Source organism: Eschrichtius robustus, chromosome 2 (assembly GCF_028021215.1).
Source record: "Eschrichtius robustus isolate mEscRob2 chromosome 2, mEscRob2.pri, whole genome shotgun sequence".
Classification (NCBI taxonomy): Eukaryota; Metazoa; Chordata; class Mammalia; order Artiodactyla; family Eschrichtiidae; genus Eschrichtius; species Eschrichtius robustus.
Genome location: NC_090825.1, coordinates 159,705,862 through 159,720,058, shown reverse-complemented (window position 1 = coordinate 159,720,058; position 14,197 = coordinate 159,705,862). Strand labels below are relative to the sequence as shown.

The window sequence follows — 14,197 nt, the reverse complement described above, 5'->3', positions numbered from 1 at the left end:
GGCCGCTGTGGAGGAGCTGGCGGCAGGGAAGGGGGCGTGCGCCGCGGTCCGCTGCTGCCCGGAGGCCAAGCCCCGCGCCGGGCCGACCTCGTGCCTCGGGCTCTGCAGCACGCTCCAGCACGCTCCAGCACGCTCAGCCAGTGACCCCGGCTCTGTGCACCGTCCCCTCTGAGAGTCCACCCGCGACGAGCACACCATGAGTCCAGGCCAGGGCGCCGGCGGCGACGCGCGGAAGGGCTGCCGGGCGGGCGGCGGCGGCGGCGCGGGGCGCCCCGCGACGGCAGCTGGGGCCTGGGCGGTGAGTGCGCTGTGCCTGCTGCTCTCCGCCGGCTCGGCGGTCGCCTGCCTGCTGCTGGGCGTCCAGGCGGCCGCGCTGCAGGGCCGGGTGGCGGCGCTCGAGGAAGAGCGGGAGCTGCTGTGGCGCGCGGGGTCGCCGGATACCCTGGTCGCCTGGGCCGAGCCGCAACTGGAGCGCCTGCTGCGCGAGGTAAGTCGCCGAGAGCGGGGCTGGGAGTGTCCGTGCGCCGGGAGCCGTCGCGGTGAGGCGCGGTCGCCCGCCAGCCGTGAGCGCCCGAGCAGCCTGCGCGGGGTCGGGGGTGGGGTTGGGTGGGGAGGGAGGCTGGGGTGCTGGCGGCCGAGGGGTCCTGCTGTTCCCGCTCCAGCCTCAGGGTCGGCCTGCGTGAAAAACAACCTAGAAGGGCTGTTTCGGGGACGAGCAGGGGGAGGAAGAGGAAAGACTGCGGACTTTGAAATAACAGATCTGGGGGCGAGTCTCCACTGGTGTGTGCGCTCGGACCGGTGGCTTCCCGCCTGCGTTATGCGCCTGCCTTCCTACCTGTGCCGGGATAATGAAGAAGCTCTTGCGGGAAGTGTGTGGTGACTTATGTCACTGGTTGCAGCTACTGTTCCCAACGCTGATACACCTGCAGAGGTGTGGGACCCCCAGCAGACCGGAGGTTTCCTGGTGGCGGGAAACCTCAGTCAGACCCTGGCCGGGGCCCTTGGAGGGACATGGTCAATCCAGCCTGCTCTGTCCACCCTCCGGCCCCTCAGGAAAGTGTTTCAGAACAGCTCCATCTTGGAGATGCTGTGCTGTGCCTGGGGCTGCTTGGGCTCAGCGCTCACCCAGGGCAACCCAGACCTGAGGGGGTGCCAACATCAGCTTGGCAGGGTGAGGGGAATAAAAAACAGTCCGGGCCAAAAAATACAGATTCTGGATTCGGTCGACGCCACCTAGGCGATGCCACCTGGGCATTGTGGACACAGCAGATGCTGAGTTTCCTTGCTGGAAGCATCATATGAGACTCTCTGACACTTCTGTTAAGGTTGCTGCTATGTGTCTTCAAATCAGGAGCCACATTTGGAACTTCAATTCTCTCACCCATCATGCTGATCAAAACCTCCAGCTTTTGTGCAGCAGGGCACCTCCCCATAGAACAGTGGTGGTAGACTGGCCAGAGCGCCTCTGGTTGTGCTGGCCTCCCTTGCCTGAGCCATCCTCTTCTTCCTAGGAAAGGCAGCTACCCCAAGATCGCAAGCATACTCCCCAAAGGGGCATCCTCAACTGTAGTATGAATAGCACCACAGTGTTTCAAGGTAGAGGAGAGGATGGGCAAGGCTGTTACTACCATTTCCCCTGAACTGTGACCAGCTGTGATCTTTATTAAAGTAGCTGTGTATCCATTTTTGAGTTAATTTGGATTCTTTAAGGTGAATGGGGGAAGACTGTACCATGCCTTTTGTGTTCACCATACCTATTTCTTAGTCACTTTAAGCCAGTATTACATCTCTTCTAACTTGGTTTTGGGCAAAATTGCTGCTTCATGAAATGATTTCCTATGTTCCTCTTGAAAGTGCCTGCAGATTTTAGAAATCTCTCTGGAGCCCTGCTGGCAGCTCCTGGTGATGGTTTCATAATTGCAGCCCATTGCCTTTTGGCAAATCCTTAGAGACAAGGGTGTTGAATTGATTTATGGAGGGCCAGTAAAATTTCTACCTGTTAGTGCTATAACTGTGGCTGTTCTTTCGAATAGGGGGCCCTTTTTACTTAATAAAAAATAAACTGCAAGCTTTGATTGAGTAAATCAGAAATCCCAGTAAAACCTTTTAGAAGGAACTTGCAAATTGTGTCCATTCTAATAGGGAGGAGAGTCCTGGGAAAGCAGCCACGGCTGAGATTTTCAAGTCCTGAACTATGCAGATCACAGGAGGCTTCGTCCTGCTTCCAAGGAGTTATTGGGCAGAGTATTCCCCCTCTCTCTCCCTCTCTGTTTCTCTCTCTCTCTCTCTCCATACCACCCCCCCCCACCCCACCCCCCACTTCTTTCCTCTTCATTAGTAAGGGGAAGGGAAAATTTCAAATCCTGGGATTTCCACTTGAAATTCGCTATACCATTCTGCAGGCTATACCATTAGCATAGGACACATCTTAGCACTTCGTGCGACTAGCTAACCAAGTTTGGTGTTGAGGAGTCTCTACTTGGAGCATCTGAGATGCCACACTATGAATGCAGTTGGGGTTCAGCTTCTGGCTCTTTGAGTATCGCTGTGAAAAGGCATCTTTTTCCCAGGGCATCAGTCTGTTCCTGCTCCTAGCCATTCTTCTCACAAATGTCACTGGATGGGAAATGTACATGGCCTGGCCAGTGACCCTGAGAGTCCCTGGCTGAGATGAGGGGACTCATGGGAGGTGCATAGTGGGAGTTGGTAATTGGGTTTAAATAGATGTGAAGATAATTTAGAAAAACTATTCGATATGAAGGACAAATAAATAATGAACTGAAAATCTCTTAAAGAAAGAACCTTTGTACTTGAACATGTTTTTCAGTTCTAATTTGTTCTCAGTGAAGCATCCTTTCAGCCTGTGCTGAAGTAGTTGTGTATGTGAGGATGCCTGCAGCTTGTCCTTTTACCAACAATCTTGTTTTCAGAGAATAGAAATCCTTGCCAACCATACACAACTTTAATGTCAGAAAAAATAAATAAAAAATAAGCCAACAGAAGCCACTGTTAATATGGGACCCACTGTCTTTGTTCCCTTGGGAACAGAACTGTGAAATAACTTCTTTGGGACTGGCTGATGTGCCTGATAATGTAGATATAGAAGCTACAAAAAAGAAATATTCATGATAACTCATGATTATTAAAGACCCTTCCCATGGTACAAAATAAAGAAATGGTTTTCAGAAAATAAAAGCAAGATTTTTGAGCAAGAGTCATTAACAATAGTATCTTCAGTATGACCCAAAAATATAAATGCAAAACAAGCATCTGATATTATGCTTTTAAAGTGCTTTAAAGAGCTTGCCTCGGTAATCAACCCCCCCCATTAGTTATACCTATAGTTACAGTATTACAAAAGCTTAAATTTTAGAGTAAATAAAATAGCTGCTATACTACAGTAAAAATTTTAATGCAAAGATTAAAGAAATATTTAGTTGTATTCAGAGGAAACTATTTTCAGCTTACAATGGATTTATTGTTGGCTGTTGGTCTTCCATTCTCCAGACCAATCAGTTTGAAAACAAGAAAAACCCAGAGACTCAGGTTAAAATTCAAGCCCTTTGCTTCCCTACCATCAACTATATATATTGGTTAAGTTACCATAAAACCCAGAATCAAATGTAGCTTTATTTGGCCTCTGTGGCAGCTTGTCACTTATCAGGACTGCTCTAAGGTGTATGCTTTAATAAAAATGCCAATTTTTGAATCCCATGGCACAACTGGAGATGGAGTATAAATCATAGCTACATTTGTTTCCTTAACATTTCCTGGCTCCCAAACCAAAAAAGTTTCCTGTTACTTCCTGGCATGCTCACTTTATCTCTCCACTCTTTTTTTTTTTTTTTTTTTCTTGTTTTTTTTGCAGAAGTTTAGGAGAGCTTTATAATAATAGCAGCATGTTTAGAATGAGCCAACTGTTGGGGCATTCCTTTCACAGATATATTTTGGAATTGTTGAATTGGACTTTTGCACATTAGCTTTGAAGATTTGCAACATCGCTTCTGAAGTTCAGGGATCTGTAAGCTGAATGAATTTATACCAGCAGGCAGAGAGGGGTAGATGATAAATGGGGTTTCAGGCCCACTATTTACTAGTCCTGGCATCTAACCTCTTTAACTTCCTGAGCTCCAGCTTCCTCTTCCCTAATACGATGGTCACAACTACCTGTGTACTGATGAGCAAATAAGATAATGCAGAGGAAAGTGTTGGTCAGTAAGTCTTTTGATGGCGAGTACCAAAATCCCGCAGTGTGATTCCTTAAACAGTACAGTCATTGAATTCTCTTGCATAACCTGAGAATCCTGGAAGTCAGCCTGCAGATCCTGGGTTAGTTCAATGACTTGGCCATGACTGGGGTGCCAGGTCATTGTCTGCCATTCTCTTGGTCTTTCCTCATGGTCACAATATGGCTGCTGCAGCTCCAAGCACATGTCTTCACACAAGAATAGCCAAGGTAGAAGGGAAGAGGGCAGGAAAAAGCTATCTTCTCAAGAGGCTTTTTTTTTCATTTGAGTCAGGGAACTTTCCTTATAGCCACCAGCCAGAACCAGGGCCAGTGATCATCATCATCCTGTCAAGGGTGATGGGGCTGCCACAGGAGGCTTTGGCCAAGCTTGACGAATCCTCTGAGTCTGGGCATGTTGCCAGTGGAACAAAATTGTAGCTTTGTGAGGAAGGGAGCCTAGGAATGGCTATTGGGGAACAACCAACAGTGTCAGATGGGTACCCTAGAATGTTGTCCTAGAGGAGGACAGGGTGGGGGTGGAGGGAGGGGGAAGTCATCCATTGTTTATTGTTTAAAACCGTGGAACTGCCACAGTTTTCATAACCATACCCCCTTCACTGCTCCACACTTTGGGAACACTCCCCAGCTGCGAAATTTCTGTTTCCCTCAGGGTCCTGCTCTCCAGCCCTGCATCTAACCATAGTAGTCAAAGGCAAGGTTGATGCATTTGGTGTTCTCTCTGGCTCAGTCCCATGCTTTGTAGTTTGTGGTCTTTAACCCTTAAGTGCATGCTGTTCTGATCCCAAAGTGACTGACTGGAGTGGCCTCCTCACTGGGGATGGCACTCTAGGGTCCTGCTTTCCAACTCTTTCCACATCATGGCATACACAAAAAATGATGACACCTGCACATCACCCTGCAGTAAGTGGAAGAGGCTGCTCGGACTGGAGGGAACTGGCCCAGCCACTCCGAGGACCAAGGAGATCAGTGCACCTGAAAACATGTGTGGTGCCCTGTACCCATCAGGTGTGCCTAGGCAGCTGTGCTCCCCCTCCTCACCCCAATCCTGGCCACAGGCCCCCTTGGCTTTTTCAACGGCCATATCTCACTGTGGCCTCCAAATCCCCTTCCAGAGGATCATGGAAGAATCATGGTCCCCAGAGCAGGGTGTCTCTTTTACCTTCATTGAGCATCATCTCATTAGAGTCCACCTTTCTAGTTGCCTTTGGATCCTTATACTTTCAAATAGCAACGTGAAAGGACCCCAACTCAGACTGGCTTAATTAAAAAGGGAATTTAACTGAAATGTCCAGGGAAATGCCTGCTCAGGCACAGCTAGAGGTGCCTTGATTTTGTGTTTCTTTGTGTTGGCTCCATATTTGTCAAGGATGCCCTCACTCTTTCCCATGAAGTGGCAGGGCAACTGTCAGCAGCTCCAGGTCCCTATCCTCAGCATTAGAGTTTCTTTTTCCCAATAGTGCCCCTGATTCACTCCAATGGTCAATATGGATTACCTGCACCAGTCACTGAGATGAGCCAGGCAGCATCTCTGATCTCTGCGGGGGTGGGGGTGGGGGTTGTGTGCACCTGTGCACGTCTGCGTGTACCCCACTGGAGCTGAAAGAACCAGGAGTAGAGGATGGTCCCCAAAGGACAATTTGGAGTGTTGTTATTAGAAGGGGAAAAAGACAGGGGGCTGGTAAAACCAAGTAGATGACCATCCAAGGAATAACAAGAGAGAGGCTTGGGCAACAAGCTGGAGCCACATTCTGGAGAAATTCTTCCTCAACGGCTTGAAATCCAGCTAAAGGATTTTTGATCTAATGGGCTAGGCAGTAGATTGGTAGGTGTTTGTTCTGCAGGTGTTTATGTATATTGATAAATTTGGGTTTACCTGTGGTAGGATCAAAATCTGTATTTCTCTTTGAATATAATGCACTCACAAAATGTGAGCTTAACAAGTTACAGGATAACTTAAAATCTTAAAACTTTCCCACAACAGCATCATGAATTGTGGAAGACAGAGGTTATTGTCCTTGTTTTACAAGGGAGAAATGTCACTAAGAGGGAGGCCATGACCTGTTCCAGGCACACAGGCCAGGCCTGGGCTCCCTCAGGTCAGCAGGAGGCCTTGGAAGGAGGAGTGATAAGGACGGGTGTGTTCTCTCCACCCTTTGTATGAGTTTCGTGTCCAGCCGAGGGCAGTCAGGGCCGCCTGCTCCTGGGGCCCACCTTCCTCGGCCCACTTTCTTTTCTTTTTTTTTAAATCTTTATTGAATTTGTTACAATATTGCTTCTGCTTTATGTTTTGGGTTTTTGGCTGTGGGGCATGTGGGATCTTAGCTCCCCGACCAGGGATAGAACCCACACCCCCTGCATTGGAAGGCGAAGTCTTAACCACTGGACCGCCAGGGAAGTCCCCCTTCAGCCCATTTTCATCTGCTTCCCGGGGAGTGTTCTCCCCATAGGAGTGTACTCATGAGAAAGGAGGCTCCTCTCCGGACTGGTTGAGGAGTCTGTTGGGGTGCCCTGAGTCCCAGTGACCTGGAGCAGTGAGGCCAGGAGGTTGCCCAGCTTTGCCTGGTGCCATGTGTCATGGTGGCCTTGAGGGGCCCGAGTTTGAAGAGGAAGCGCTCTGGACAAGGAATCAGAAGGCCACTGTCTTTAGTCTGTTCAAGCTGCTGTTACAAAATACCACAGACCGGGTGGCTTAAACAACAGATATTTATTTCTCACAGTTGTGGAGGCTAGGAAGTCCAAGATCAAGGCGCCAGCAGATTTGGTGTCTGGTGTAGACCCGCTTCCTGGTTCATAGGCGGTCTTCTCCCTGTGTCCTCTCATGGCAGACAGAAGGGTTGAGGGAGCTCTCTGGGGTCTCTTTTATAAGAACACTAATCCCATTTATGAGGGCTCTACTCTCATGTCCTAATCACCTCTCAAAACCCCCATCTCCTAATCCCATTACAGGGGGGCGGGGGGCTCAATGATTCAGTCTATAGCAGCCACCACTACCTGCTGGCTTTGTGGCCTAGGCTGGTCCAGAGCCTCAGTTCTCTACGCATGAGGCAGGGCTGAGAGCACTGCTCAGCCTGTGGGGAGGGGCCGTGGTGATTCAGGAAGAGAAGGGAGGGCTGGACAGAGTAGCTTGTACAGCCCAGGGTGAGCTCTGAGCACTAGATCCTGCTGTTCTTCAGTGTCAGGATCCCAAAGGCCTTTGGTGTAATCCTACACCTTCAGGGAGCCCTCTCCTTCACCACAGATTTCTACACATTTCCCCCTTTTCCCTTAATAATTCTGACCCCTGCCCCCCACTCGGCATTGTTAGGCGTTGGTGGGAGATAGAGTTCTTTCAAACCCTTTTCTCTTTGCTCAGCTCCCACTGCTCCTGGGCTGTGGCCACCTCCTTTAGGATGTTAGACCCAATGTTGGGAAGTAGCACACCTGCTTGGCAACCCTTCCCCTTCCTCCCTTTTTAAAATTTAAATAACCAAGATGTATGTCGATTTAACATGATTAATGTTATTGATAATCCCACCACCCTAAAACAAGGACATTTAACCTCTTGCACGATTCCTTCCAATTCTTATATGGATGGACAGATTTATGTGTACCTAAGTGCACACACCATTTACACCTTGCTTCTGTATATTCCAACCTTTTATCAAAAACATTTTTCCAGGTGCTGCACAGTCTTTATGGTCATGTTTCATGACCACATAGGATTCCATCAGTGGAATCTGCATCCCTTTATCAACACAGCATCTAGGCCTCTCCACATCTTCGTTGGCACAGTACAGCTGATGGTTTTATGGGGAAAGTTTCTTACTTCTGTTATTTTTTATGATGTAGAGTACCTGCCTAAAGAGGATCATTTTTAGGGCTTTGTTTTTTGTCTTGATTTTGGAACATCCAAGTTTGTCCATGACATACATGTTCATTCTCCTGTGGAATTCCAAAACTGTTGCACCACTGTGAAATCATGCTTCAAGTTTTATGATGGGAAAAGTGGATTGAATCTGTCTTTTGGTTGAATTTTTATTTCAATTGGATTTGTTGTTGTTGAAAGCAAAAGCAAAAAGCGAATGATAAAGAAGTCTTAAAATAAGATTTGGAAGAACTCTGAAGATCTCATCTCAGAATTAGGCTCATTTGTTGGTTTGGTGCAGAACCCTCCTTGAGTAGTGTTTTGCAGTGCCAGGCACTGCACTTGGTCTGCGCTGCGATTTCTAATTCTGTGAGCAAATGTAACTCTGTTCGGTAAACTTCTCTGTAGCCCACACACGACCTCCAGCTCTTCCCCAATCGATTTTCTCCATGTGTAGGATCAGGATTAATCTTTAATTGTTGACACAGACACTTAGAAAACATCCCTTCATCATGTCTGGAAACATATTTCAGTACTAAGCACCAACCACTGGGAGAAAAAATAAGTTTGCAGATACAGTTTTTTAAAAAAAAATATTATCTCTCCCCTACCAGATTTTATTTTATTTATTATTATTATTTTTTGCACCGCATGGCATGTGGGATCTTAGTTCCCTGACCAGGAATTGAATCCAGGTGCTCAGCAGTGAAAGTGCGGAGTCCTGACCACCGGACCACCAGGGAATTCCCTGCAGATATAGTTTTAAAGAAAGGCATGTCACTGTACTCCTGGAGACTACAGGGGAAACAGTTGAGGGCCTCCCAAGTGCCCGCCCTGGACAGAAGGGTCACGTATTCTTCCTTGTGGTGTTTCTTAACAGCCCCATCCCAACCCCTGAGAGATAGGCTTCACCCTCCCAGAAGTGACAGTGACCAGCCCCAGGTGGCAGCGTGCACCCGAGCCTGGGTGACCTGACTCCTAGCTCTGAGCCCTTTCTGCAGCCTCACAGCAGCCCCCCATGGAAACAATACTTTAGCTTGGAGCAGTGGCAGCTTTTTCTGCCAGTGTGGACATCCTCCACAGGTGTCCGATGTGGAGGGTGGTGGGGAAGACTTCAGCTTTAAGCAGAACTGGGTTCACATCCCAGCTCTGTCATTTCTCAGCTGTGTAGCTTCAGGTAAATGGCTGTTTTTCCAAACCTCAGTTTGCTCATCCGTTAAATGGGGATTATAGTACTTGCCTCATAAGGTTTCTGTGGGGATTAAACAAGTTGATATGTCCAAAGAGCTTAGTGCATCGTACACATCCTGAAAATCGTTCTTCTTGTTGGAATTCTTCTTTGACTGAATCCAGAAGGAATGTCTCTGTTTGCTAATTGGACAGGAGGTCCTGTGGTTACAAGGATGATCTTAAGATCTTTTTACCACTGGGGTTCTGCCATCCTGTTAAGGCCATACAGAAGCAAAAAAGGTATTAACACATGTCCAGTCTCTGAGTCAATGATGGAGAAATGTGACTTGGTTGTTGAAGAAAGGCAAGGACTGCATTAGCTTCATAGCCACGTTTTTTCAGTCTCTCATTTGAGCAGAATGAGATTTTCCACTTAAATAAAAAATTTCAGTTTTGCCCAAAATAAAAATCTAATTATTCACGAAAATTATATGGATTTTTTTCAAACAGCCAATAAATTTGCTTTAACTAATGTTAATCTGTTTTTGTGGTTGTGCAATATGGCACAAATACTCCCAAATGCTCATGATTAAACTAATGAATTGGAGGCCTCACACACATCTGCTTCGATTCATATTGGTAAATGAGAAAACCTTTATTTTTCTGATGTAGCCACAAAACCTTGAGGCGGGAGGAAGTGCCTTCCAATGGGTAATATGAGCTTGTAAAACAGAATTTGCTTCCAACTTTATGTTGTGAAACAAATCATAAAGTAGTTAGAAAGAATTCTGGTGTTTTCAGAAGACAATTTAAATAAAATCTACTTAACTTGGGCCTCCAAGGAGGATCATCACACAAAAACCAGGGTCTGTCCATTTATGGAACTGTGCCTTTTTGTGTGATGTATGGTCTGTTATCATCTGCAGCATCTTGTTTTCAGACCCATCTTGTGGTTCAGACGAACGAAGGACAAGTTCACATGGCGATGGGATTAGAGTATGTGGGTGTGAGGGTGAGCCAGTGCTAGGGCTGGGAGAGTGCAAGAGTGTGCATGCGTGTGGGTGTGCATGCGTGTGAGAGCAAGTGTGCACACATGTGAGCATGCTGCCTGTGTGTGAGTGTGTATATACACGTGAGTGCACGTATGCGTCTAAGTGTGTATATGAATATAAGTGTGTGCATGTGTGGGGGTGTGTATGAGCGTGTGCATGCACATATGCACACTTATGTGCACACAGGAGCTGGGAAGGAAGCGGGAGGGGTGAGACCAGCCTGACCTCTTGCCTCCCCACAGAAGTTGTCCCACCTGGGAGACCCCCTGACTGGGCCTGGCACAGTTCATGCTCTTGCTCCAGAGCTGGGAGACCTGGGTTTGAGCCTGGAGCTGCCTCTAAACTGGCCACCGTGTCCTGGGACAAATTAGTTGGCTTTTCCAAGCCTCAACTTCCTCCTCTGGAAAAAGGGTGATGGTGTTTGCTTCACTGCTTTCCTGTGAGGATGGAGTAAGGCCCCTTCCCAGGACTGCCCCGGACAGTGAGGGGCCGGGAGTTCCCTCCTTAACCACTCCCCGCTTGGCTAATCCTAGCTTCGGGGCTGCCGGGACTGCTAACATCAACGCCAGGTCCTTCCTGGGGACAGTTCCTCCTCCTCCTTCCGGCTCCTATGATGAAGCTGACACCTTAGGCGTGGCCTTGAATGAGTTGAGCTGGAAGAAGCACCATAGTATAACTCAGCCCAGCCGGTCCTGGTTCTGCTGATGATCTCTTCCTGGGCTTTTGTGCAGTTAGCGCTGCCTTTCTGAGTCCATGCCGTAGGCAGGTCTGGCCACTGTGCATTCTTCTCACTCATCTTCCTAAATATTCTCAGCAGTGTCTCCCTCTCCTCACCCCATCAACCCTCAGTGCCTCTCATCGCCTGTGGGCCGGTAAGGTGAAAACTTCTCAGTCTGCCTGGCATCAAGGCCCCAGGTCCATTCAGCCTTCTCTCACTTCAGTTCACTTGGGGATGGTGGGGAATCTGAAGGAGACATGGGGTTGGGGTCGGGGTGTCTGAGGGACCCCATCTGTGTCAGTGTGCTGGTGCTGCCCTAACAAAGTACCACAGTCAGGGTGGCTTAAACAACAGATGTTTCTTTTCTCGTAATTCTAAAGGCTAGAAGTCCAAAATCTAGGTGTCAGCAGGTTGGTTCCTCCTGAGGCCTCTCTCCGTGGCTTGCAGATGGCCATCTTCTCCCGGTGTCCTCACATGGTCTTCCTTCTGTGTGTATCTGCGTCTGAATCTCCTCTTTTTAAGAGGACACCAGTCATATTGGATTAGGGCCCTAATGACCTCACTTTAACTTAATTACCTCTTTAAAAACCCTATCCCAAATACAGCCACATTCTGAAGGATCAGGGGTTAGGACTACAAGACATGAATTTTGGTGGGGGACACGATTCAGCCCATACCACCATCTAATCAGACTTGACACATCAGGGAAACTCCAGGCGTTCAGTGTGGGCAGTATCAAGAGGGCAGGGGTCGGCAGGAACAGTTGGAGCCCAGTGTGGGGATTCAAGCAGGCCTGACATGGCAGCTGGGCTGTGGTATGGAGGAGGCTGGGAGGCCACACATGGGAGCAGCCTGAAGGCTCTCCTCAACATGTCAGAAGCCATGATGGAGGGAATTCCCTGGTAGTCCAGTGGTTAGGACTCTACACTCTCACTGCTGAGGGCCCAGGTTCCATCCCTGGTTGGGGAACTAAGATCCCACAAGCCGCTCTGTATGGCTTAAAAAAAAAAAAAAGCCATGATGGAAACTGTTCATTCCCCTCCCATGGCTGTTGATGGGATTTCTTTCTGTCAGGCCAGTGTGATGAACCTTAGAAAGCGGGTTCTGATGGGAAGTCATGTGTGTGTCCTTGAAAAATAATGAATGGGAACATGAATTAACGATTACTGAAGACTTGCATTTTGTTTGCAGACCAAACCTTTCAAAACACACTTCTGTATTTTGGGACTGAACAGGGACCTTTAAGGAAATGTTTGTCATTGTGGTTTAGGAGAGAGTCACTCAGCATGCCAATGGGAGTCACTGATTAAACCCACATTGCTAAAAGAAAAGTTTCTGAGCTCCTGCCAAATGCCTGGTTTGGGCTAGCTGCTCTCACTGGTTGTCTTCACCTGGCTCTGCCATGATGTTTACCTGACCCTGAGGTGGAAGCTGAGGCTCAGGGTGGTGAACTGATGCTTTCCGAGCCCAGGATGCCTGACCCACCAGCCGGCCAAGCCTGTGGGAGCCAGGACCTGGGTGCCCTTGTCCTTTGGCTTTTGTTAGGTTATACTTGAAGTGCACTGAACTCCACGTATTTGAAATGTGTAATTTGCTACATTTTGAGATATGTGTACACCTGTGAAATCCCCACAGATGAACATGTCCATGACCCTCAAAACTTTCCTCTTTCCCCCTTGAATTCTCTCCCTTCCATTCTTTCCCACCTGCCATGCAAGTATTGCTGATTTCTACACAATTAATTAGCTTTCCTTTTTTTAAGATTTTTGTAGGAATGGAATCACACAGTATGTATTCTTTGTGGGGGGAGGGGAGCCTGGTTTCCTTCACTCAGTATAATTATTGAGAATTTCTTTGATTCTTTTGCATACATTGTTAGTTCATTCTTCTTCATTACTGAGTAGTATTATATGGCTATACCACAATTTGTTTATCCATTCACCTGTTAATGGACATTTGGGTTATTTCCAGTTTGAGGCTGTTACAAATAAACATCCATGAACATTCATGTACAAGTCTTTGTATGGAATATACTTTCATTTCTCTTGGGTATAATACTTTGGAGTGGAATGGTTATATCTGATAGATGTGTGATTAACTTTTTAAGAAACTGCCAAACCATTGTTCAAAAACATTGTATCATTTTACATTCCCATCAGCAGTATATGTGAGTTTCATTTGTTCATATAATGTCTTTTTTCTTTGGCCGCTTTTAAGATTTTCTCTTTATCCCTGGTTTTAAGCAATTCAATTATGATATGACTTGGTGTAGTTTTCTTCACGTTTATTTTGCTTAAGTTTCATTAAGAGTCTTGAATCTGTGAGTTTATAGTTTTCATCAAAATTTGAAAAAGTTCTTGGCCATTTCTTCTTCAAATATTTTTTTCCTGTTCTGCTCTTTTTCTCCTCTCCCTTGGGACTGCAATTACACACGTATTAGGCCACTTGAATCCCAAAGTTCATTGACATGCTTTCTTTTTAAAATAATAATTTCCCTCTGTGTTCATTTTGGATAGTTTCTATTGCTGTTTACTAATCTTTTCCTCTGCAATGTTTAATCTTGCATTAATCCTTTCTACCCTATTTTCCATCTCAGACATGATAGCTTTCATCTCTGGAATTTCAGTTCAGGTCATTTAATATCTTTGATCTCTCTACTTAGGCTTTTGAACATACACTATGCAGTTATATTTCTTGTTTTAAGGTCCTCGTGCGCTAATGCTAACACCTATGGCAGTTGTGGGTCATTTTCAATTAACTGATTTTTCTGCTCATTATGGGGCCTATTTTCCTGCTGGTAATTTCTGATTATATGCCAGGCATTTATGAGTTTTACCTCTTTGGGTGCTGGATATTTTTATATTTCTATCAATATTCATGAGCTTTGTTATGTCATAGATGTTACTTGTAATAGTTTGATCCTTTTGGATCTTGTTTTTAAGATCCATTAGGTGGAATCAGAGCTATATTTAGTGTAGGGTTGATTATTGCCTACCACTGAGGCAGGACCCTTCTTGGTACCCTACTCAGCGTCTGAACAGATGCTCTTCCCAGCCCTGTGTGAGAGCTGGGCACTGTTCCCTCTAATCCTTTCCCTGGCTTCAGGTTGTTTCTTCACACACGTGCTGATCAACCCTCTGTGGAATACCCTGCGAGGACCCTTG

At 47.0% G+C, this 14,197-nt stretch overlaps 1 protein-coding gene across 1 annotated transcript in view; it reads left to right on the top strand.

Moving 5' to 3' along the window:
* COL23A1 (collagen type XXIII alpha 1 chain) overlaps positions 1-14,197 on the top strand; it is a 358,312-nt gene continuing 344,115 nt past the window's right edge. Inside the window, exon 1 of the mRNA XM_068534663.1 lies at positions 1-487. Coding sequence (XP_068390764.1) covers positions 197-487 — 291 coding nt within the window. The 5' untranslated portion in view covers positions 1-196. The remainder of the gene's footprint in view (positions 488-14,197) is intronic.